The 26,083-nt window shown below is 35.9% G+C and overlaps 1 protein-coding gene across 4 annotated transcripts in view; it reads left to right on the forward strand.

The window, feature by feature from the left end:
- FOXJ3 (forkhead box J3) overlaps positions 1-26,083 on the forward strand; it is a 141,243-nt gene that overhangs the window by 105,103 nt on the left and 10,057 nt on the right. For all 4 annotated transcript variants that reach the window (XM_043875804.1, XM_043875803.1, XM_043875806.1 and 1 more), the window contains 5 exons: positions 13,151-13,279; positions 16,563-16,737; positions 18,870-19,295; positions 20,531-20,632; positions 20,982-21,173. In XM_043875804.1, the coding sequence (XP_043731739.1) occupies positions 13,151-13,279; positions 16,563-16,737; positions 18,870-19,295; positions 20,531-20,632; positions 20,982-21,173 (1,024 nt within the window). The remainder of the gene's footprint in view (positions 1-13,150; positions 13,280-16,562; positions 16,738-18,869; positions 19,296-20,530; positions 20,633-20,981; positions 21,174-26,083) is intronic.

Genomic DNA, 26,083 nt, shown 5'->3' on the forward strand with positions numbered 1-26,083 from the left:
TGGACAGGGAGGCCTGGCATGCTGCAGTTCATGAGGTCGCAAAGATTCGGACATGACTGAGCGACTGAATTGAACTGAACTGAACCTGTGTGTGCAAATCAAGTAGAGCTTGCACTAGCCAGGATTCAGCAGTCTCATAGAGAAGAGGGGACAAAAATTGTAATTCTTCCAGAAGGGAGCTATGGTAAACACCCCAGTATTTCAGTTTGATAATTCAGAAAGATTATATTCTATGAGTAAGAGCAAACCAAAATAACACCAGTCTCAAACTGTTATTAGGGTGGTATGCTAATATTCTACTTGCGAAAAGGAAACTAAATTCTTTCTGGAAGATAACATATCCTCAGCTTTTTCAAGTTTTCATAAGTAAGGTCTCATTTTCAGAAAAGAATTGTCAGACATTCCAGGAAACAAGACCAAATAATCAAATGCCAAGATGAGGGAAAGACGAAGGATATCACAGTATCCACAAGTGATCTAGATACTGATTTTTAAATAACTGTGACTAATATGTTGAAGAAAATAGGCAAATTATAGAAAATTTAATTGGACTCTGTGTGGAAGAATCAAGAGAACTGAAAAGTGTAACAACTGAAATTCAATGGATGGGTTTAAGAGATTAGACCCATCAGAGGAGAGAATCCGTGAACTGGAAGATAGGTCAGTAGAAAATGTGCAGATTGACGCCCAAAGGAAAATCCTGGACAATTCAGAAAAGTTTAGGAGATAAATGGATATGGGGAAAAGATCTAACGAACTTGCCATTAGGGTTCCAGAGGAGAAGAAAAGGGGAATAGAGAAGAAACAGTGTTTTAATTTTTTAAGACTGATAAAAGATAACACAGTACAGATTGAAGAAGTCCTGAGAAACTCAGGAAAGGCCAACTAAAAGAAATCATTATTAGGCAAATAAAAATCAGACTACCAAAAAAACAAGGATTTTTAAAAAAACTTAAAATCAGGAAAATAACAGGCAACTTTAAAGAAACACACTGAATTCTGAATAGAAATGATCAAAGACAGCACCAGAATGAAATTTTTGTAGGGCTGAAAGGAAATACCTGCTAACCCAGAATTCTCAAATTAAAATTTCTATGAAAAATGGTTAAAAAATAGTCTTTTACAGAAACAAAATATGAGAGAATGTTACTAGTTCACCCATACTAAAAAAATGAAAGGAGGTTAATTTTTCACATAGAAGGAAAATTGCCCCGTGCAGAAAAGAATGAAGAAGACCAAAAGAATATATATGTCAGTAAATATAAATATGCATTGAGTGATTAAAACAATAGCAGTGCTGTTGTATAACACAATGATTTGAAGTCTAAAATACTTGCAGAAGTTTAAAAGTACATGACAGTACTAGGGTAAGATAGGAAATACATGTACTTAATATCTTCACATTGTGTGGCAAGTAGTAAAAGTACTAACTCAAAGACATATAGTAAAATAGAGGGTACTGATTCTTAATACTTCAGCATATATCAGGATAACTAGGAATGCTTGTTAAAAAAACCACTGCTCTAGGTTACTACAAGAATAGTAAAAGAATATTACCAAAATAAGGAAAAATAATAAATCCTTTATTAATCCCAAGTAGCCAAGAAAGGAGGAAAAAATGGACAGAGAAGAAGTGGCAACACAGGAAAATAAATAGTATTTAAGTCTGACTGCATTAGGAAATACATTAAGTGTAAATGCACTGAATATTCAATTTAAAAGCCAAAGAATCTTTTTTGACCACAACAGCATGAAACTAGAAATCAACTGTAGAAAGAGAAATGAGAAAAAAAAAAAAAAAAGATTGTATGGAGGCTAAACAACCAATGCATCCACAATGAAATAAAAGAAATTTAAAAATACCTTGAGACAAATGACAAACAACCATACAAAATCTATGGGATGTAGATGCAGCAAAGCATTTTTTAGAGGGAAGTTCATAGTGATACACGCCTTCCTCAAAAAAATAAAAGTCTCAAACAACCTACCACCTAAAAGAATTAGAAAAAGAATAAACAAAACCTAAAGGCAGCGAAGGAAAGAAATAGTAAATAAAAATTTTTAAAAAACAGTAGGGAAAAAGCCAATAAAACCAAGAGCTGTTTCTGTGAAAAGGTAAACAATATTAACAAACTTCTGGCCAGGCTCACCAAGCAGAAGAGAGGACCCAAATGAACAAAGTAAGAAATGAAAGAGAAGTAATAACTGATACTGCAGAAATACAAAAACCCCTAAGAGAATACTTTGAACTATACTAAGAAATGGACAAGTTTCTAGAAGAATACAGCCTACCAAAACTGAATCAAGAAGAAATACATGATACACCAGAAGTGGAATAGAATCTGTTAAAAAAAAAAGAGAGAAAGAATCACTGCAGACAACAGTCTTGGACCAGATGGCTTCCCTGAAGAAATCTACCAACCATACCAAGAATTTATACCAGTCCTTCTTACACTCTTCCAAAAGATTGAAAAGGGGGAACTCTTCCATCATTCTATGAAGCTGTTATCACTGTGATACCAAAACCAGACACAGACAATAACAGAAAATTACAGGACAATATCTTTGATTCATATAGATGCAAAAATTCTCAACAAAATATTAGCAAACCAAATCCAAGAATACATAAAAATTCTTAGGTGGCTCAGTGATAACAGAATCTACTTGCCAATGCAGGAGCCACAGGAGACATGAGTTTTTATCTGGATTGGGAAGATCCCCTGGAGGAGGAAATAGCAACCCACTCCAATATTCTTGCCAGGATAATTCCATGGACAGAGGATTCTGGCAGGCTACAGTCCCTGGTTGTGAAAGAGTTGGATATTACTAAGCGACTGAGGATGATACTGATCAAGTTGGATACATCTCAGGGTCACAAGAATGGATCAGTATATGCACTATATTTTTAAAATCGCTATACTGTTCAAAGCAGTCTACACACTTAATGTGATCCCTATAAAATTACGCATGATGTTTTTCACAGAAGTAGAATAATCCTAAAATTTATATGGAACCATAAAAGAAGCAGAATTGCCAAAGTAAACCTGAAGAAAAAGAACAAAGCTAGAAGCATAACCTTCCCAGACTTCAGACAGTACTGCAAAGCTGTTGTGCTCAAAACAGCATGATATTGACAGAAAAACATACATATGGATCAATGGAACAGAATACAGAGGCCAGAAATAAATCCACCCACCATGGTCAATTAATCTTGACTAAGGAGGCAAGAATACACAATTGAGAAAAGATAGTCTCTTGAGTAATGACAGAAAGTGAAGAGGAACTGAAGAGCCTCTTGATGAGAGTGAGAGAGGAGAGTAAAAAAACTCACTTGAAACTCAGCAATAAAAAAACTAAGATCATGGCATCTGGTTCCATCACTTCATGGCAAACAGATGGCAGAAAAGTGAAAGCAGTGACAGATAGTATTTTGGGGGACTCCAAATCACTGCAGATAGTGACTGCAGCCATGAAATCAGAGGACGCTTGCTCCATCTTGAGAAAGAAAAACAGAACTGGAGGAATCAAGCTCCCTGACATCAGATTATACTACAAAGTTAATTAATCAAAATAATATTGTACTGGGACAAAAATAGAAGTATAGATCAATGGAATAGGATAGAAAACCCAGAAATAAACCTTTGTACCTGTGGTCAATTAATCTGTGACAGAGGAGGCAAGACTATACAACTTTGGAAAGACAGTCTCTTCAACAAATGGTGCTGGGAAAACTGGACAGCTACATGTAAAACAATGAAATTAGATCATTCTTTAACTCCATACAGAAAAATAAGTTCAAAATGGATTAAAAACCTATTTGTAAGACTAGATACTATAAAATTACAGGAAAACATAGGCAGAACACTCTCTGACATAAATCACAGCAATATCTTTTTAATTCCATTTCCCAGTATAATAAAAACAAAAGGAAACAAATGGGACCTACTTACACTTAGGTGCTTTTGCACAGCAAACAGTAAATAAACCGTAAAGACAATCCACAGATTGGGAGAAAATATTTGCAAATGATGTGACAGATAAGAGATTAGTCTCCAAAATTTACAAAGAGTTCATGACACTCAACAGCATCAAAACAATCCACTCAAGAAATGGACAGAAGACCTATGTAGACATTTCTCCAAAGAAGGCATACAGATGGACATTAGGCACATGAAAAGATGTTCAGTGTTGCTAATTACTAGAGAAATGTGAATCAGAACTGCAATGAGATATCACTTCATACCACCCAGAATGGCTTTCATCAAAATTTCACAAACAGTAATTGCTGGAGAAGGGTAGCGAGAAGGGAACCCTTGTACACTGATGGTGGGAATGTAAATTTGTACAGCTACTGTGGAGAACAATATGCAGGTTCCTTAAAAACTGAAAATAGAGCTACCATGTGACCCTGCAATCCCACTCCTAGGCATATATCTGGAGAAGAATGTGATCCAAAAGAATATATGCACCCCAGTGTTTGTCCATTGACTGTTCACAATAGCCAAAACCTGGAAGCAACCTAAATGTCCTTTGACAGAGGAATGGGTAAAGAAGATGTGGTATGTATATACAGTGAAATACCACTCAGTTATAAAAAAGAATGAGATAATGCCATTTGCAGCAACATGGGTGGGTGTAGAAGTTATCATGCCAAGTGAAGTAAGTCAGAAAGTCCTAGACAAGTATCCTATGACATCACTTACATGTGGAGTCTAAGATATGACATAAATGAACGTATTTGAAACAGACTGACAGATGTGAAAAACAAAGTTATGGTTACCAAAGGGAAAAGGGAGTGAGGAAGGGATAAAATAAGAGTTTTGGGTTAGCAGGTACTCCCTACTATATATAAAATAGGTAAACAACAGGATCTTACTATACAGCTCAGGGAACTATATTCAATCCCTGTAGTAAAATATAATGGAAAAGAATGTGAGAAAGCATGTATGTGTGTATGTGTGTATAACTGAATCACTTTGCTGCACACCAGAAACTAATACAACATTATAATCAAATAACTTCAGTTTTTTAAAAATGCTAAAGATTGTCAGACTGGATGGAAATACAGAAATCAAGCTATGTTCTACTTAGAAAAGATACATTGTAAAAGAAAGACATGTCACTAAAAACAAAGATTTATTTTTGGAAAAGGACCATTTCAGTAATTAACTGTAACACTACTAAATTTGCATATGCTTAGTAACAGCCTCAAAACCTGGCAGGACTAAAAGAAGAAATGGACAGATCTTTGATCAGTGAGGTAGATTTTAACATGTCTCTGCTGCTGCTGCTAAGTCGCTTCAGTCGTGTCTAACTCTGTGCGACCCCACAGATGGCAGCCCACCAGGCTACCCCGTCCCTGGGATTCTCCAGGCAAGAATACTGGACCATTTCCTTCTCCAATGCATGAAAGTGAAAAGCGAAAGTGAAGTTGCTCAGTCGTGTCCGACTCTTAGCACCCCATGGACTGCAGCCTACCAGGCTCCTCCATCCGTGGGATTTTCCAGGCAAGAGTACTGAAGTGGGTTGCCATTTCCTTCTCCATAACATGTCTCTAGAAATCATAAAACAGCAGATCAATACCAAAACACAAAAATCAGACAAATCCTGTTCAAGATATTTAAAGGAATTGAACTATAAAATTAGGAAATTTGACTCAACTAATACATAGAATGTCTTATCCAACAGTTGTAGAATAGACTTTTTTTTTTTAACGTATGCATGGCATAATTACCAAAATTGATCATGTTATACTGACTTGTGCTAGAACATTAAAGTGATTCTCAGCAAATTTCAGAAAACAACAGCATACGGTGAGTATTTTCAAATGCAGTGGAGTTAAAGGTAGAAACAATAGCAAGGAAGTAATGGGAAAATCACCTAAAGTTTGCAAAATAAGCAATATGGTTACACAACCATATTGTGTGGATCAAGGAAGAATCATTACAGAAATTAGAAAATAGTTGGATTGATGAAAAACAGAAATATGAAATATCAAAACCTGTAGAATACAAAATATTAGCCTTAATCACATGTAGTAGAATACAATAAAGATGGAATATTAACAATTTAAGCATCTAGAAAAAGAAGAGCAAAATAAATTCAAAGGAGGACATAAAAATAGAGGTCAATGAAATAGAAAGCACTATACAGAAGCCTGAGTCAACAAACAGAAATTCAGTTCTTTATAAAAGATTAATAAAGTAGATAATTTGTTTCTAAGATAATTTGTTTCTAGCCAAGGTGGAATAGCAGGGTCTAGACTTAATTTGTTACTTCAGACAACTGAAAAAAAACAGCCAATGTATATGAAACAATGGTTTTCAAGAGATTGGGCCATAAGAACAGTTATCCCCTGAGAAATGGTGAACAAAGTGAGTCCTGTGGTTGTACTAGATTACTGCCTGGAGAAAGTTTCCAGGACACAAAGATCTCCCTGAGTTGAGGAGGTAGAGCCAGGAGAACTTGGTGGCTAGAGTTCACAGGGCGGCATGTCAGAGAGGAGAGAGCTGCACAGAGAAGGAATTACAGAGTCATATAGAGGGTTCCTCTTGAGTCTTCTGGACTGTAGCCTACCAGGCTCCATGGTCCATGGAAATTTTCCAGGCAAGAGTACTGGAGTGGGTTGCCATTTCCTTCTCCAGAGGATCTTCCCAACCCAGGGATTGAACTCTGGTCTCCCACATTGCGGGCAGATGCTTTACCGTCTGAGCCACCAGGGAAGCCCTATCAACTAGGTACTTGAAGGTAATTATTGAGACTGAGGAAAGAACCACCTGAAAGGATTGGTATCGGCAGTCATTGAGATTCATAGGGCCAGAAGTAGTTACTGTTCCCACCACAGTGAGATGATTTGTAATTCAGTCTTTTGCCCTCATAGTGGAACAAAATTGGCCCTAGTTTAAAATACTGATCTGGTCCTATATACTTTAAAGGAAAACCCAGAAGGCTCAAACTGTTTTAAAGTAATAACCTTTTTCAAATTAATTTTTTTTCCAAATACAATTCAGAGCCCATAAATTCACCCTTTTAAAGTTTACCACTCAGTGGTTTTTGGTATATCCACAAGGTTGTACAATCATTAATTATCATCTAGTTCCAGAACATTTTCATTACTACCAAAAGAAAATTCCATACCCCTTATCATTGATTTCCCATCTCCTCCATCCCCTGGTAACCATTAATATATTTTCTAAAACTGTATTTGCATACTCTGGACCTTTCATATAAGTGGAATTATAGAATATATGGCCTTTTATGTCCAGCTTCTTTCACTAAACACATTTTCAAAGATCATCCATGATATAGCATGTAACAGTATTTCCTTCCTGTTGTCAGGTAGTTTAACTGTGTCCCAGAATAAAGCCCGAGAACATTAATAGGAATATAAAAATATAGCACTTAACAATGTAAATTCACAGTAGTCCAGCATTCAATAAAAAGTTACCAAGCCGTCAAAGAAGCAGTAAAAAACAGTCCATAATGAGAATTATCAGTCAGAACTGACCCAGAAATGACACATATGATAGAACTAGTAGAAGAGAACATTAAAACAATTACCATGAGCCAAGATATGGAATAACCTAAGTGTCCATCAACAGATGAATGGATAAAGAAAATGTGGTATGGAATTTATAATGGAATAATACTCAGCCATGAGACAGAAATCCTGCTATTTATGACCAAACGGATGGACCTTGAAGGCTTATGCTAAGTGAAACAAGTCAGGTAGAGAAAGACAGATGCTATATGATGATATTAATTATGTGTGGAATCTTGAAAGGTGAAACTCAGAAAAACAGAAAGAATGGTGGTTACTGTGGGCCTAGGGGTGGGGAGAAATGGGGATATGGTCACAGGGAGTTTTTTGTTATAAGATGATTAAGTTTTGGGAATCTAATATATGGCTTGGTGATTACATGCATGATAATACAGCACTGTTACATACAGAAAAGTTTCTGGGAAATTAGATCTTAAATGTTCTTGCCATTAAAAGAAATGATGATCCTGTAAGGTGATGGAAGTATTAGCTAATGCTGTGATGGTAGTGATTTTGCAATATATATCAAACTACACCTTAAACTTACACAATGTCATATGTCAGTTATATCTCAATAAAGCCTGAGGCTAGGAGGTAGGGGGAACTGTTTATAAGTATACTTTATGGAAGTTCAGGTTGAATTTGTGTATAAACACATGGAAGACATTTTAAAACCCAAATCAAAATCTTTAGGGATAAAATTTATGTTTAGGGATAAAAATTATGTTTGAGTTGAAAAATAAACTGGATGGGAGACCTCCCTGGTGGTCCAGTCATTATGACTGGAGTCATTAACACAGAGTATTAACTAAAGTTATGACCCGGGGTCAATCTGTTTAAGAGATAACTCTGTAAAGCAAAGATTCCAAAAACAAATTGTGGATTTGTAACACATAAAAGTAAAATATATGACCATCATAGTCTTCAGGCAAGGAGAGGAGAAATTAGTTACGATAAGAGGAAAAGTTTAAAATTTGCAAAGTTAGAAGTAAAGCTGTCACTCACAGATGACATGATTGTTCATACGGAAGACTCAAAAGAATCTATAGATAAACTCTTAGAATTAAAAAATGAATTTACAGAGTTGTCAATATTAGATCAGTGTTGGATTTTGGAAGTCATTCATATTTCTTTGTATTAGCCATAGACAGAAAACGAAATTTAGAAGAGAATACTTACACTAGCATTCAAAAACATTAAGTATAGAGATACCTTGTTTTATTGTGCTTTGCTGTATTACCCTACCCAGACACTGCACTTTTTATAAACTGAAGTTTTCTGGCAACACTGTGTTGTCAGCTGATGGTTAGTTTCTGGTTTTTTTTTTTTTTTTTTTTTTAGCTAATAAAGTACTTTTAAGGTATGTACATTGTTCCTTTAGACTTAATGCTGTTAAATAACACACCTCATAGACTTAGTACAGTGTAAACATGACTTTTTTATGCACTAGGAAGCCAAAAAAATTGTGTGACTCACTTTATTTTGATACTTCCTTTATTGCAGTGGTCTGAAACCAAGCCCACAATATCTCTGAGATAGCTAGGATTGAATGCAAGATTAATTCTACACAAAAAAAACTATAAAGAATTCCTAAGAGAATAAAGGGTATGAATTAGTAGATATGTAGTTTTCATAAAGAAGATTATTGTAAAGAAGTCAGTTTTTCCTAAGCTTATCTATAGATTTAATATCCCAGTCAAAATTCCGCAATGCTTTTTTTTAGGAAAAGGAATTTAGTAGAAAATGAACAGCTAATTTCGAAATATAGACTCCAAATGGGAAACAGTAATTGGAGAAAATATTGAAGAAAAAGATAAAAGTTAGAGGATTTATACTTCCAGATATCAAGAGTAAAGCTATAATAATTGAAAGTGTAATATTTGCATAAGAATAGACAGACAGACTTGTGGAACAGAGTTCAGCAATGTCTTTCAACACATGATGCTGAATCAGTAGTAAAGTGAGGTTTTTCATTCACAAAATTAATTTCAGATGGATCAGAGACCTTAATATAAAGTTCTTAATTGTGTGAAGAAAATCCAAAATTTAAAAAAGTGGAATGAAGTAAGTAATAAAGATTAAGAGCTGATACTAATGCAGTATGAAACAAAGCTTATGTAATCCTTTAGCTAAATTTGCTGCAAAAAGATAGAAAAGGATACATACATTGTATGAAACTTACCATTAATGGTAACTGTCTGTATAATGGTTACCTGTAACAGGAGATAATGTGGATGTATAATGACTGGTGAATGATGATTGGGGGAGTTTATGAGCAGGTCTTTTGGTGTGCCAGTATGCTCTATGTCAGTGGTTCTGGATCTGTGGACACCTGACTAACCAGTACTCTTGGGGATTCCGTGATAATACTAAAATATTATTTGCCTTTTTCTTTGTTTTTGTGTTTTCACGGTTGTAGCAGAAGCAATACAGGTAAACATTAGTGCAACTCAAGGCAGTACTGACTGTGCTAGTTCTCGCTGCATTCTTCACAGCCACACACCCTTCAGATTATTGGGCGGGCGAGGGGGGGGTACATACGTTTTACCTCAGAATATCCTTGATGATGCAGGAAAAATAATTTTATTAAATTGTGACCTTTGAGTACACATCTTTTAATTTAAGAGTGTGCAGTGAAATGAGAAGTATGTGTAAAACACAGTGTGGCCACTTCAAGGAAGAAGATTTGTGTTGAACTGGCTGCTCCATTCATGGAGATAGGATTTTACATGAAAGACCAACTGGCACTAATATTCAGATTTGAGTACTTGGCAGATATTTTCTTGAAAATGAATAAACCTCTCACTTCAAGGAAAACAATTAACAGTCTCTCTAGCCAATGGTAAAATTTGAGCTTTTAAGCAAAACACATAAGTTTGGAAAACTTACATCCACTGCAGTGAGTCTGATAGCTTCACAGTCTTTTCCAGTGAGATTATTGGTGATGTTAACAAGTGTGATGTTTTGATTTTGTGTAATGAAATACGTCAGTATTTGGAAGATCTGCAGTGCTTAGTGAATAGTATTTTTCAAATGATCAATGTATAGTGTTATAAAATCATAAATGATGCATTCAAAATACAAGGTGGAAAGTGGATTATAATGCAGAAGAGTATGATAATTTATTCATGTGGTTTCAGATTCTCTATTGCAACTAATCTTTTAAATATTGCCACTTGTATTTTTGTGTAGTATCAAAAAAGACTATTTACAATTATCTGAAAAGGCTATTAAAATATTCTTCCCTTTTCCATATATATATATGTGTGTGTGTGTGTGATGCTGGGTTTTCTTCCTATCCTTCCACCTGAACAACAAATTGCAACAAGTGGAACATAGAAGCAGATGTGAGAATCTAGCTGTTTTCCCATTAAGCCAGGGTTTGAGATTTACAAAAATGTAAAACAGTGGCACCCTTCTAATTTTACTTATTTATTGAAAGAAAATTTTTTTATGTTACATGGTTGAGTTTGTGATTGTTATTTTTAGATTAATAAATACTTAAAATTGTTAATTTCTGATATGCCACTTATTGATAAATATATCAAAAAACTTCTTGACTGCTTAATTTTTAAGACTGTAAAAGGCTTCTAAGATCCGAGTTTGAGAACTACTGTTGATTACATGAGTATGATTCCATGAATATGCCCATTTTTTAATTAACAAACTATAATTTGTATATTTGCTCTGTTACATTTTAGTAACAGTGTTATCTTCCTTAGTTGTGAGGATTTGTCTAAGATGATGGGGACTATTTCTGACTTGAGTAATAGGTAACAGCATGGACAGGAGAGAATGAGCAGCCAACAGAATGACTATAGATAGGATGGTTGTAATTTGTTGATATTTTATTGTTTAAGAGCCTGTAAGGTTCATTTTTTTTAAATGAAATTTATACTGGAAATACCAGAAAAATCTTTGACATAATTTTATTTCCTCTCATTTTCCCTTATACACTTTCATTAGTTCGTAGACACATAATTATTCCTAGCTGATGTGAAGGTGAGACAGTTTGGTTTTACCTGAAGTATAGAGGCATATATGCCTCGCTTCCCTGGTAGCTCAACTGGTAAAGAATCCACCTGCAATGCAGAAGACCCTAGTTCAATCTCTGGGTCGGGAAGATCCCCTGGAGAAGGGATAGGCTACCCACTTAAATTTTGGGGGGCTTCCCTCGTGGCTCATAAGGTAAAGAATCCACCTGCATTGTGGGAGACCTGGGTTCAATCCCTGGGTTGGAAAGATACCATGGAGAAGGGAACGGCTACCCACTCCACTATTCTTGCCTGGAGAATTCCAGGGACAGAGGAACCTGGCAGGTTACAATCCATGCAGTCACAAAGAGTCGGACATGACTGAACGACCTTCACTTTCAACTTTGGACAAATGAGCACTGGGCTTGATCCCATTTTTAGTACAGACAGAAGAGTGGTGATAGCTCAATTGGTCATTAAATTTGCAAGTATTATTATTTGTATACTGAGTAGAAAGCATTACACTGCTTATGATTATTTTGGGGGGAACTCAAGTTGCTAACAGTCTACTATTGGAGAAAAGTTTGGGGACTTCGCTGGTGGTCCAGTGGCTAAGACTCTGAACTCCCAATACCAGGAGCCCAGATTTGGTCCCTAATCAGGGAGCTAGATACCACATGCCATGTTAAAGATTGAAGATCCTACATACTGCAGCTGAGACCCTGTGCAGCCAAATAAATACATAATATTTTTTTCATTTAACAAAAATTAATTAGACCAGAAAATCAAATGGGTGCTTCCTAGGTGGCGCTGGAGTTACTGCCTGCTAGTGCAGGAGTAATTGTTAATTGTTCCCACAAAAGCAGGAGCATAGAAAGGAAAGTAGTAGCAGATGAATAGAACTTTAAAGGATAGTTGGGCTAATTTCCTCTTTTAAAAATATCTTTTTGTTCTTGTTTCTAATTAAAAATGATAATGCATATTATATACAGACTTAAGCATTGTAAAAATATATACCATCAATGATGAAAGTCTTAAGGGATACCCAGCCACCTGCCAGTTAACCATCGGTAACAGTTTGATACATAGTTCTTTCATATCTAATGTACATGTTTGCATATTATTTTAAAGTCAGGTCACATATTTATTGATTCTGCAAATATGTTGGATGGTTAAGTTTCTGGTTTTCAATATTATAAACACCATGATACCTAAATTCTGGTTTTTGTATTCTTTTCTTGATGCCTAAGATTTTGGAAGAAGGAAGGAGCAATTTTGCTTGAAGCTCGAGTAAAAATAAGTTTATGCATTATAGAAATATTTAACAGTAAAAATCTATTATAATCCCCTTATTAAATGTTGGTGAACTAATTATACCATTTAGAAAGTTGAATTTATGTACCTCTAGATGGGATATATCCTTCAGTTTGAAAGTAAATTATTTTGTGGTGAGCATGGAATTAGTGAGTGTAGAGCACAGATCTGGGGGTAGGTAAACACGAAAGGAAAGACCAGTAATATTTTGCCTTCCTTCCATATTCCCGGTTAGTTGTATTTTTGTAGAGTTGTAGAGTTTAAAATGTAATTTTTATAGTGGGAATTGCTCATTCAGGTGTTGCTGTTCTTTTCATTGTAGGTAACATTGTACAACACTGATCAGGATGGCAGTGATAGCCCACGCAGTAGCCTTAACAACAGTCTCTCAGATCAGAGCTTGGCGTCCGTTAACTTGAACAGTGTTGGAAGTGTGCATAGTTACACACCGGTAAGTCTTCGTGAAGTTAACTCCTTTGTTGAGTACTCATTTAGTGCTTAAAACTGAACCAAGTGTAATTGAAATGCAAATAAAAAGTGAATATGTATATTTCTCATTGGTCAGTTAATGATCATTAGCTTAGATAAGTAAAACAGATTTTTATTATACCGTAGCAAGTTAGATACAAACATATTGTTGTACTATGTTATATATTTTGGTCTACTTAATCTGTTCCATGTCCAAGTGAAAAACAATTGGAATAGGAAAAGAATTTTTACTTTACTTTTCTAAAGCTGTGTTTGATGGTATTTTATAGCCCTTGGTTAAAAGAGCTTAGAGGATGTGTATATCACCTTGTTTCCCAGAAGTGTATCTGAGAACAGGATTCTACAAACCCCAGATGTTAGGATGACCTGGTACCCAGTTGCTTACCAGTCTTGTATTTTTAGATTGGGTCTAGAAAACAAAGGTATGCTATAAAGGGACCTGTATGAGTCTTCTTGCTCCTATGCTGACCCTTGTTATCTGATACTTCTTTTCAAGTCATCTTGCAACTATCTTCCACAGTAGACAGAAGGGAACCCAGGAGAGTCACACACCAACCACACTGTTCATGGTACAAATTTGATCTCATCAAGTCACTCTCTGTTCCAAGATGAATAAATAGGTAAAAGCTTACACAAGGAAAAAGTAAAAGGGATAGAGGGGACCCGAATTTAAGAAATAAAAAGAGGGAAACAAAAACTTTTAAAATTCACATTGAATGTAGGAAAAAAAGATGACTGCAAACTGTTAACAGTGCTCTGGGGGAAAAATACTTTTCAAGAACGCAGAAAAAAACAGATAAAGGAATAACAGTTATGTTAAAGAATACAATAGGTATGGAGAACTGCAAATTACAGGTGTCCCCAAATAGTTGGTACAGAGCAGTTTTCAAAAGAAATAAAGAATAAAAGGGTTAATGAGCTCTAAGAAAAATAAATGGAAAAAACTATCTAGACACATCATGACAAATTTTTAAATTTCAGAAGTAATCATAGATACTCTAGCAAAAGAAATAGGGTGCATTCAGAGAAACACAAATCATACTTTTCTTCCATAATACTAAATGCCAGAAGATAATGGAACACTTTTATACAGAGTGTTGAGGGAATAGATTTGGAATTATAAATATTATGCCCACCAAATTTTCATTCAGTTGTGAAGTCAAAAAAAACATTCTTTGGTAATACAGAGTTTGGAAAGCATCCTACCCCTGTTTTCATGCACCCTTCTGAAAAAAAAATTACATATTTAGCTGATTGGGTGGTGAATTAAATTACCCAGTAATGATGAAGTCATGATAGAAAAGGACTAGTTGGGGCACTGAAGCAAACTCAGCAAAGATTTAGTAATTTTAAGTTGTTTTAAAATAATTAGAGTAGAAAATTGTGAAATGAAATCAAAGAATACAGAATTCAAAATTACAGAATATAAGAGGAAAAAGAAGCCTTTACAGAAACAGGTGACAGAAGTGGGAGCAGACATGTCTGTTATTCCAGTGCATGTAAGAGAGTTAAACCCCCCTGTTAAAAACTAGACACTGTGGACTACTTTTATTTTTCTCCTTCATCTAACAAGGTAATCAGTCATTAAGAGCTCCTAAAGCACAATACAGTGTGAGCGTGTGGTTGGGCTTATCACGTAGCCATAGATTGAGCTTTTAAGGACACAGTAAGGCTAAATGCATTGTGACAGTTTTACTACTTATGCATACTGTATAAGCCAGATCACCATGGTGTCAGCTCCCTACGTCCCACAGGATGACACTAAACCAAAGGAATCAGATGAGGGACTACACAAGCGATGGGTGCCTGTTGTGGAGGAGCAAATTCCATTCTGTACCTAAATTGTTACACAACTTGCAGCTGTACTCGAAGGCTGTAACTTAGAAAGTCCCCTCCCTAACTGGAAACAAAGGAGGCAGACGAGAAAGCATCTCTTGGCAGATTCCTGTAAGTTAGAGAGAGGGACTGCTTTCCCTCAAGTAGGAAAATGGATGAAAAATATCAGGTAATAATTTGCTCCTTGTAAGGCCACTCATCATCCTTTGTTCTGGGGTAATCACAGTATTTTCAAAGGCCTAGGTCATTCTGCCATTGACACTTTTTTACATGGCCTGTGTGGAGACGTTTAAGGTCACTAGAGTGCCAGTTAGTGAAGCCATTGCCCTACACAAAATTCATATTTTTTCAGGTCATTGTAGACTCCTTGTGAGTATCATTTTGAAAGGCTGTATAAACTTATGGTCACTGAAAGTGAAAGTTGCTCAGCCATATCTGACTCTTTGTGACCTCATGGACAGTATGTAGCCCACCAGGCTCCTCTGTCCATGGGATTCTCCAGGCAAGAACACTGGAATGGGTAGCCATTCCATTCCTCAGGGGATCTTCCTGACCCAGGGATGGAACCCAGGTCTCCTGCGTTGCAGGCAGATTCTTTGCCATCTGAGCCCCCAGGGAAGCCCACTTATAGTCACTGCTCCTGTCTCATTTAATTTTGCAAAACACTAAAACATGGTGGTTTGTCACTGCTTAATATCTTTAAGAGATATTGCTGATCATGTTTCATTCATTTTATTTCTAGTTGTGCTGTCTTCAGAGGTAATTCTTACTTAGGTGTTCAAGGTACTCTTTTTCCCTTTCAGAGCTGAAGGCCCTGATCTGTTTTTCTCAGCATCTCCTTTGTCTTTTATCCTTCACTTCTCATTTCCCCAAAGTTTCATTTAAAAAGGAAAAATTCATCTACAAATGAGTTAGATGTATCGAAGTTCCTTGTTACTTTGGGCAGTGTCATGCAACCTGACTCAGCAATACTCATAGTATATAAGTACTTAAAGGTTAATTGAATAAACAGATGAGAAATGTTAGTTTCAGAGTATAGTGTCTTTGAGATGAGATTGCTTCTGTGGAAATTGAGATGAAAATTTCACAGAAACTGGAAGGGTTCCAGGCTTAATTTATCACTTATTATGACCTTGGGAAGCTCCTTTAACTTCTTTGAATACTTAACTCCTACTGTGAAATGTGGAGATTGGATTAGATATCTGTGATTCTTTAAGAGACAAGTTAACAATTTGTGGTGTGCCTTTTATGTGTATGCAGTTTAATAGATGATAGAAAAGCCAAAGGCAGGGAAGTTAATTCCTTTGGGTTCTATTTTCAGTTCTAGTATTTTTAGTTACATATTGTATGTAACAAACCAATTCTGATATAAAGCTACTAAATGAGTAGGTTTTTTCTTTTACTGTTAGGTGACAAATCATCCAGAACAAGTTTCTCAGTCATTAACGCCTCAGCAGCAGCCACAGTACAACCTTCCAGAACGAGATAAACAATTACTTTTCTCAGAATATAATTTTGAAGATCTCAGTGCCTCATTTCGGAGCCTTTATAAGTCAGTTTTTGAGCAGTCACTTAGTCAACAAGGTGAGTTTTAATACTTTTTTGTTAATTGTTTATTGAAATTTTTTAAAGAATTATTTTCAGATTACGCTGTTATATTTCCTTAATCTTAGAACATTACCATCATGATAAGGATTGAATGCCTTTTATGCCTTTACTGTAGTCTGTATATATAAGAAATCTATCTCGTCATGCATGCCTACTTCATTTGATTACTACTGGTATCCTGGAGCACTGTGTTAAAGTATTTTGACACTGCATTTGTGGCATGTGGGAAAGACTGTCATGATCAGTTAGTGATGTCTAGCATGCGAAGTGTTTTGAGTGGTAAATGTGGCATCACAAGAGTAGATGTGCCTTGCTTTTCTGTCCTGACTGCTGTTATCAAAGAGATAGCTATTAGAGTATGGTAGCACCAAATTTGTGATTTCATATGTGACACATACAAGTAAACATCGTAGTTACTAGTCATTATTTTGTACAACATACTTAAGTCAGCTTTAACGCTAAAAGAGATACTGTTTGAGATGCAGTATTATATTTCAACCACATACTAGATTTTTGCATTTATGTTGGGGTTTCTCAGGTGCATTTATGTATTACTGTCCTGTCAGCTGCTGGTTTAATTTTAATCAGAGTCATAGGATAGAATCAAGATGTCTCATTGTTATTCGCCCATAGAACACTAGTCAGAAATTGTCGGGAACTCAAATATTGAGGCATTGCTTTGTTTGGCAGGTTAACTATATTCCAGGTCAGAGAGTATACCTGTTCACAGCAGTAGACAAAATAGAAAAAATCCCTTCCTTTACATTTTAATACATATCGCTGACAAATATGAAAGTTAATGTTATACGTAAATATTACATGTATTGGTGAGTATCAGTAGTTTGTATAGGAAGTTAGTTTTCTGGTTAAAGTAAGAGTCACGTGTTTTCTCAAATTTTATATTAAATTTTCTTTCTATAAAAGTGCCAAAAAAAAAAAAAAACCCACCCATATAAGACTTTGCTAAGCAGATCCAGCTTTGCTGATCTCAGTACAAAAATACTGGCTTTGAAATATCAGTGGTAACAATTTCTCATGTTTGAGCCCAAGATGGCTGGAATCCTTAAGACTAAGCAAAACAAACAAACAAACAACTAGGCATCTCTAGTGCTCTGTTTCATTACTTTTATGGAACATTCTTGAGACAGACACAGTTTAGTGGCTTGTAATCCTCACAACTCTTATGAAGCACGTACTGTTGTTATCCCTATTTATAATTGAGGTGATTGTGACTTGGTGAGGTTAATAACTCTCCAGAGTTACCAAGTGTATAAACTGTAGTGCAGAGATTTTAATTCTTCTTTTCTGGCATTAAGAAATATGTAATCTTAACCCTTAAACTGCCATATTGGATTTAAAGTTTTTGAAGTAGTCAAGAGAAAGAGATCAAAAATAAATGGGCTTTATTTCTACTCTCTTTTGCCGAAGGTGTTCAGATCTGTAGAGAACCATCTTGAATGTGACTCAGTACCTCATCCTCTTTTCCCTTAATGTTTAGTCATCTTTCAAGGGGCTTCCTTGGTGGTTCAGTTGGTAAAGAATCCACCTGCAGTGTGGGAGACCTGGATCCCTGGGTTAGGAAGATCCCCTGGAGGAGGGCATGGCAACCCACTCCAATATTCTTGCCTGGAGAATCCCCATGGACAGAGGAGCCTAGCAGGCTGCAGTCCATGGGGTTGTAAAGAGTCTGACGTGACTGAGCAACTAAGGACAGCACAGCACATCTTTCAAGACAACCCAGATATTATTGCCTTTTCAAAGAAGGCTTCCTTGTATTTCGATGCCCCTTCCTAGGTAGAACAGGGAAGAAGCAGAGTTTCTGTATTCCCTCTGATTACTTTTGCTTTAGTACTTACAATGTTGGACATAATCTCCTCAAGTGTTTGTTTCTTCCCCTCGGCCATGAGCTATTGAGGACAGAGAATGATGTTTCTTCTCGGTAACCCCAAAGCCCAGGGTATGGTGGATATTCTGTCAGCACTTGTTAAACTGAACCAGAATTGCTTCCTGACAGCATATACTTTTGCTCTGTAAATAATTTTGCAAATGTTTGTCATAAAATACCACTGAAATCTGGCCATCAGTGATCTTGCTTTCTCTGTTTCCAGGCTTGATGAGCATCCCTTCCGAGTCTTCCCAGCAGTCCCACACTTCTTGTTCCTATCAGCACTCTCCCAGCAGTACAGTGAGCTCTCACCCACACAGCAACCAAAGCAGCCTGACCAACAGTCACGGCAGTGGCCTCAACACCACGGGCAGTAATTCGGCTGCACAGGTCTCCCTGTCACATCCCCAGATGCACACACAGCCGTCTCCACATCCGTCCCATCGACCGCATGGTTTACCGCAGCATCCACAGCGTCCCCAGCACCCAGCACCACACCCACCGCAACACAACCAGCTCCAGTCACCTCACCCCCAGCACCCGTCTCCACACCAACACATACAGCACCATCCGAACCACCAGCATCAGACGCATCAGACGCTGACACATCAGGCACCTCCACCCCCACAACAGGTATCCTGTAATTCTGGTAAGTTTTTGTCTTCTGACTTGTGTTTGGCTGTGAATGCCAGTCTCTTATCTGGGGCTTATATATGTTTTCTGTCCGTACTCTTCTAATCTGTCGTCTTTTATGTTTCCTTGCTGTAGTCCTATAGTTGTTTGTAAGTCATTTAATCCATAGATTAACCTGGATTATTGTCTTGATTACAATTTATTAATATAAGCAAACTCAGCAACCCTTGCAGGTTTTGGTTTTTAACTCCTTGTCCTTCTGGAAAATGAGCATTTTAAAGAAGAATGTAATGCACAGTCTGTCTGCAATCTATTGTGATTCAGTATGGTATAGAAGAAAGAGTATAGATTTGTGTCTGAAAGACACAATCCTCATTATGTGTTTCAATCCTCATTATGACTCTTAGATCTTTGGTGCAGTAACTCTTTTAGTCTTGTTATTTTTTTATCTATAAAAATAAAACAACACCAGTATACAGTGCTGTTATGAGGATCATATTGGAAATACAAATATAAAATGCCTAGTCTGGCGTGTCTGCTTAGTCACTCAGTCATGTCCGACTCTGTGATGCTATGGACTGTAGCCTGCCAGGTTCCTCTGTCTGTGGAATTCTCCAGGCAAGAATACTGGAGCGGGTAGCCATTCCCTTCTCCAGGGGATGTTCCCAACCCAGGAATCAAGTCCTGATCTCTTGAACTGCAGGCATATTCTTTACTGCCTGAGCCACCATGGAAGTCTTGTACTTTGTTGAATGTTCCCACTTTTTCTTTCTTTGCATATTCCTGCCAAGTGTTTCATTTAGAATGACAGATTCATACCCTGAATTTTTTTTTTTTTTTAAGTCTGTTGCTCATAAGATAGGTCTTGATGGTTTCTGGTGAGATGCTTAACTGACATTGCTCACAGACCAGGCAGTCTCTGCATTGCACAACTCCAAAGGGCGCCACAGACTTCTGCAAGGTGAATGGGGCCTCTTGGAATTTTGAAGAATACAACTGGGTTCAATTCTTGGATAAAACACAGTGGCCTTGTTAAGTTATGTCACCTCTAGGTTCAATTTCATTTATTTGTTAAGTGCAGAGAAATAATACCTTTCCTGCCTGTCTCACAGAACAGATTGCCCCAACACAAGATATGGTGGGTTTGAATCCATTTATAAAACTGGATTGGGATCAGCCAATACCAGGAATAAGGCTAGCTCAAACTTTTGCTATCCAAGATTTATAATATTGTCAGTATTATTTTTATAGGTGTTTCAAATGATTGGTATGCAACACTTGATATGCTCAAAGAAAGCTGTCGAATTGCCAGCAGTGTTAATTGGTCAGATGTAGACCTCTCACAGTTCCAAGGTGAGTATTGGTTCCTTCTGCCTTATAACCAAATATACATGATCATGTGTTTTTGAGTACACTGTAAGTTTCTTTGAAATATGCATCTCCTTATATAGTGTTTCTTTTACAATTGGTACTATGCTTAAAAACACTTTGTAAAATTCTTAATTAAGTCTTTTGGCCAGTTGATGTAGTGAATGGTCACAGACAAGAGATCTGAGGGAAATAAGAATCAGTCTGAATAATTTAGAAAATATCACAAGCAAAAGATGACCAGTGGAAATTTTGAGGGCTGGAAAAAAATTGCTGTTTTCTTTGCAATGTTTGCAGGACCATGCTAACAGTATTTTTAATGTTTTTCTCATAGGTTTGATGGAGAGTATGAGACAGGCAGATCTCAAGAACTGGTCTTTAGATCAGGTTCAATTTGCTGATCTCTGTTCTTCTCTTAATCAGTTCTTTACACAAACTGGCCTTATCCACTCACAGAGTAATGTACAGCAGAATGTCTGTCATGGTGCCATGCATCCAGCAAAACCTTCCCAACACATCGGAACAGGTGTGGCTTTAATTTTCTTCTTTAATTTCTCTCTTTTTCTCATTCATCTTCAGTAACTGTTTAGGGCAGCTTGATATGTTGTTAATGATAGAAGTGATCCATTTGTATCTTTTTATTTCTAAGAAATAAATGAAATCAAGTAATTTATTTAACTGTATATCTTAGAAAAAGTAAGATAAAAGAAACTTTTTATTTACTTATTTTATTGTTTGTGATCTTTAACCTTTCAAGTTACCAATCAAGAAAATGTCTTAAGGATATGTACATTTTAATTGTGATAAGAACATAGCTTTAAAGTGTTACCAGTTTAAATTTGTATAGACTTGCAATGAAAATCAACACATATTATATATCTTCTAAGAATGTTAAAATTAAAGTTAATTTATTTAAAGAGTATACATAATGGAAGTCTCATTTAAGTTTTACTCTGAACTCAAAATTTGTGCTCTGTATTTTTCATCTCACTTTTCTTCTTTTATTCTTTCCCCTTTATAGCCATCTCATTTATTCTGTGAGATTGCAGTGCCTACAGTTTTCTAAAGTTTATATTCTGAGTTTAATATCCAGGTTCTTTCTCTCTTCATTTTAATTTCTTGATGCCTTTTATATCCAAGTTGACTTCTTTCCTGTTCATTGTCTTGTTTTAAAACTTGATGCTGAAAAGCCCTCTTTTTCTATCCTGAGTTGCTTCATTCAGTTGTTATCCTAGCTTATTTCACATACTTGATCTTTCCATATGCTCTAGCCCTAGTCCTTTTTGTGAATCTTCATTTCTGTGTCTTTTTTTGTTTAGTTTATTTTTTAATTGAAGGGTAATTAATTTACAGAATTTTGTTGTTTCCTGTCAAACCTCAACATGAATCAGCCATAGACATACATACATCCCCTCCCTCTTGAGCCTCCCTCCCATCTCCCTCCCCATCCCACCCTTCTAGGTTGATACAGAGCCCCTGTTTGAGTTTCCTAAGACACAGGCAAATTCCCATTGGCTATCTATATTACATATGATAATGTAAGTTTCCATGTTACTTTCTCCATACATATCCCCCTCTCCTTCCCTCTCCCTATGTGCAGAAGTCTGTTCTTTATGTCTGTTTCTCCATTGCTTCCCTGTAAATAAATTCTTCAGTACCATTTTTCTAGATTCCATATATATGCGTTAGTATATGACACTTATCTTTCTCTTTCTGACTTACTTCACTCTGTATAATAGGTTCTAGGTTCATCTACCTCATCAGAACTGACTCAGATGTGTTCCTTTTTATGGCTGAGTAATATTCCATCATGTATATGTACCACAACTTCTTTATCCATTCATCTGTTGATGGACATCTGGGTTGCTTCCATGTTCTAGCTATTGTAAATAGTGCTGCAGTGAACATTGCGGTACATTTGTCTTTTTCAGTTTTGGCTTCCTCAGGGTATATGCCTATGAGTGTGCCTGCTAGGTCATATGGTGGTTTTATGTATCTATACACATCACATTTATCTGTTCATCTGTTAATAAACACTTGGGTTGCTTCCATGTTTTAGCTATTGTAAAAAAGGTTGTGTAACATGAAAGTACAAATATTTTGTAGGCCCTGCTTTCAGTTATTTTGGGTATATACTCAGAAGTGGAATTGCTGGATCCTATGCTAATTCTTTTTTTTTTTTTTCTTTTTTTTATGCTAATTCTTATGTTTCATTTTCTGAGAAACCATCATACTGTTTTTCATAGCAACTGTACCATTTTACATTCCCACTAACAGTCATAAGGGCTCTAATTCCTCTACATCCTTGCCAACATTTGTTATTTTCTCTTGTTTTAATAGTAGCTATTTCAGCGGGTGTGTGGTAGAGTCTCATTATAGTTTTGATTTGTATGGTTAATGATGTTGAGCATCTTTTCATCTTATTGGCCTTTTTTAAATCTTCTTTGGGAAATGTTCTTTGCCCATTTTTTGATCAAGTTTGTTTTTTTGTTGCTGAGTTTTAGGAATTCTCCTTATTTGTGAATATTAACTCCTTATGAATTATAAGATTTACATATATTTTCTCCCATTCTTTTGTTTTCTTTTTTACTGTGTTGTTAGTGTTGTTTATTTTTCTTTTGTTCTGTATACCTTCAGTATAATATCCAAGAAATCATTGTCAAATTCAATGTCATGAAGCTCTATTTTCTTCTAAGAATTTTAAAATTTTAGGTCTTACATATAAGTCTAACCATTTTGAGTGAATTTTTGTATATGGTGTTATATAGCAGTCCAATTTCATTCTTTTGTGTGTGTGTGTGTATCTAGTTTTCCTGTTACCATTTGTTGAAAAGACTGTCTTTTGCCCCATTGAATGGTCTTGAACAGCTTGTCAGAAATCATTCGACTATATATATATGTGTTGCTGGATTTTTTATTCTGTTTCGTTGGTCTTTATGCCAGTACATTGTCCAACTATGGTATCTTTGTAGTAAGTTTTGAAATAAGAAGTGTGATGGAACTCTGCTCAATGTTATGTGGCAGCCTGGATGGGAGGGGAGTTCAGGGGAGAAGGGATACATGTATGATTATGGCTGAGTCCCTTCACTGTTCCCCTGAAACTGTCACAACATTGTTAATCAGCTGTACTGCAATACAAAATAAAAAGCTCAAAAACAAAAAAAGAAGTGTAGTCCACCAGCTTTATTCTTTTTCTGGGTAGTTTTGACTGTTCAGGGTCTCTTGCGATTGCATATGAATTTTAGGATGGCGTTTTCTATTTCTACAAAGGTCATTGAGATTTTTTTAATATGGATTACATTGAATCTGTAGATTGCTTTGACATATTAAGTCTTGAAGTCCATAAACATGACATGTGTGTCTATGTCATCTTTAATTTTTTTTCATCAGTGTGTTGTAGTTTTCCTTGTACAAGTTTTTAATCTCTGTAAGTAAGTTAATTTATTCCTAAGTATTTTATTCTTTTTGATGTCACTGAAAATGGGATTTTTTGTTATTTCCTTTTCAGATTGTTCATATATAGGAATGTGATTGAATTTTTCATGTTGACTTTGTATCCTGCTGCTTTGCTGAATTCATTCCTTATAACAGTTTTTTGTGTGTAATCTTTAGGGATTTTTACACATGAAATTATATCTGTGAACAGAGATGAATTTACTTCTTCCTTTTCCAGTTGGATGCCCTTTGTTTCTCTTTTTTACCTAATTACTCTGGCTGGGATGTCCAGGATTGTGTTGAATAAAAGTGGTGAAAGTGGACATCTTTGCTTTGGTCTTAATCGTAGCGGAAAACCTTTCAGTCTTCTACTATTGAATATGATGTTTGTTATGGGATTTTCATACATGGCTTTTATTATGTTGAAGTGATTTCTTTCTATTCCTAATTTGTTGAGTGTTTTTATCATGAAAGGGCTTCCCTCGTGGCTCAGACAGTAAAGAATCTCCCTGCAATGCAGGAGATGTGGGTTTGATCCCTGGATTGGGAAGATCCCATGGAGAAGGGAATGACTACCCACTCTAGTATCCTTGACCTGGAGAATTCCATGTAAAGAGGAGTGTGGCAGACTACATCCCGTGGGGTTTCAAAGAGTCAGACACAACTGAGCAACTAACACCTTCACGCTTTTATCATGAAAGGTGTTGACTTTTGTCAAATCTTTTTCTGCATCAGTTCAGATGATTGTGTGGGTTTCCCCCCCCTTCATTCTGTTAATTTGGTTATATTACACTTAACAGTTTTAGTTCTTCAAATATGTGGTAGAATTCACCCATGAAGCCATCAGATCCTGGGATTTTCTTTGTACAGGTTTTTTTTTTTTTTTTTTTTTAATGTATTGAATCTTCTTACTCATTATAGGTCTGTTCAGGTTTCTTCTTTTTTCATTATTCAGTTTTTGTTGATTTTGTGTTTCTAGTAATTTGTCTATTTCATCTAGAGTGTCCAGTTTGTTGGTATACAGTTATTCAAAGAGTTCTCATTCTTTTTATTTCTGTAGAATTAGTAGTAATGTTACTATTTTGAGTTCTCATGTTAGTAATTTGGATCTGTCTTTCTTAGTCTATTTAGTTAAAGCATTGTCAGCTTTGTTTTTTTCTGAAGAACCAACTTCTGGTATTACAGATTTTTCTGTAATGTTTTACTGTTCTCTATTTCATTTATCTCTGCTCTAATCTGTACTACTTCTTCCTGTCTGCTGGCTTTGGGTTTGGTGTCTTCTTTTTGTAGGTCTGTTTTTTAATGTAAGTCTTTATAGCTATAAATTTCTGTCTCAAAACTGCTTTTGCAGTTTCCTATAGGTTTTGGTATGTTCTGTTTTTGTTTGTATTATCTCTCAAGTATGTTCTGATTTCCCTTGCGACTTCTTTAATCCATTGGTTAAGTGTGTTAATTTCCACAAATCTGATAATTTTCCTGTTTTACTTCTTTTTTTGATTAATTTGTCCCGCTGTGGTCAGAGACTTCCCTGGTGGTCTAGTGGCTAAGACTCCATGCACGGTATACAGAGGGCCCAAATTGAATCCTTGGTCAGGGAACCCGTATGCCACAACTAGGATTGAAGATCTTCCATGCAATAGCTAAGACCCAGTTCATCCAAATAAATAAATATTTTTTAGAAATCTGTTGAGACTTGATTTATAGCCTAACATGGTTTATTCCGGAAAATATCTGATGCACTTGAGAAGAATGTTTATGCTGTTATTGTTGGGTAGAATGTTCTATATATGTCTATTAGATCTAGTTGGTTTATCATGTTAAATCCTCTGTTTGCTTATCTTCTGTCTGGTTGTTCTATCCATTATTGAAATAATGGGTATTTAAGTCTCCAACTATAATTGTAGAGCTGTTTATTTCTCTTTTCAATTCTGTTTTTGCTTCATGATTTTTGCAGTCTATTATTAGGTGCATAAATGTGCATAAACAATTATAAATGTTTAT

This window comes from Cervus elaphus, chromosome 20 (genome assembly GCF_910594005.1).
Source record: "Cervus elaphus chromosome 20, mCerEla1.1, whole genome shotgun sequence".
Taxonomy (NCBI): Eukaryota; Metazoa; Chordata; class Mammalia; order Artiodactyla; family Cervidae; genus Cervus; species Cervus elaphus.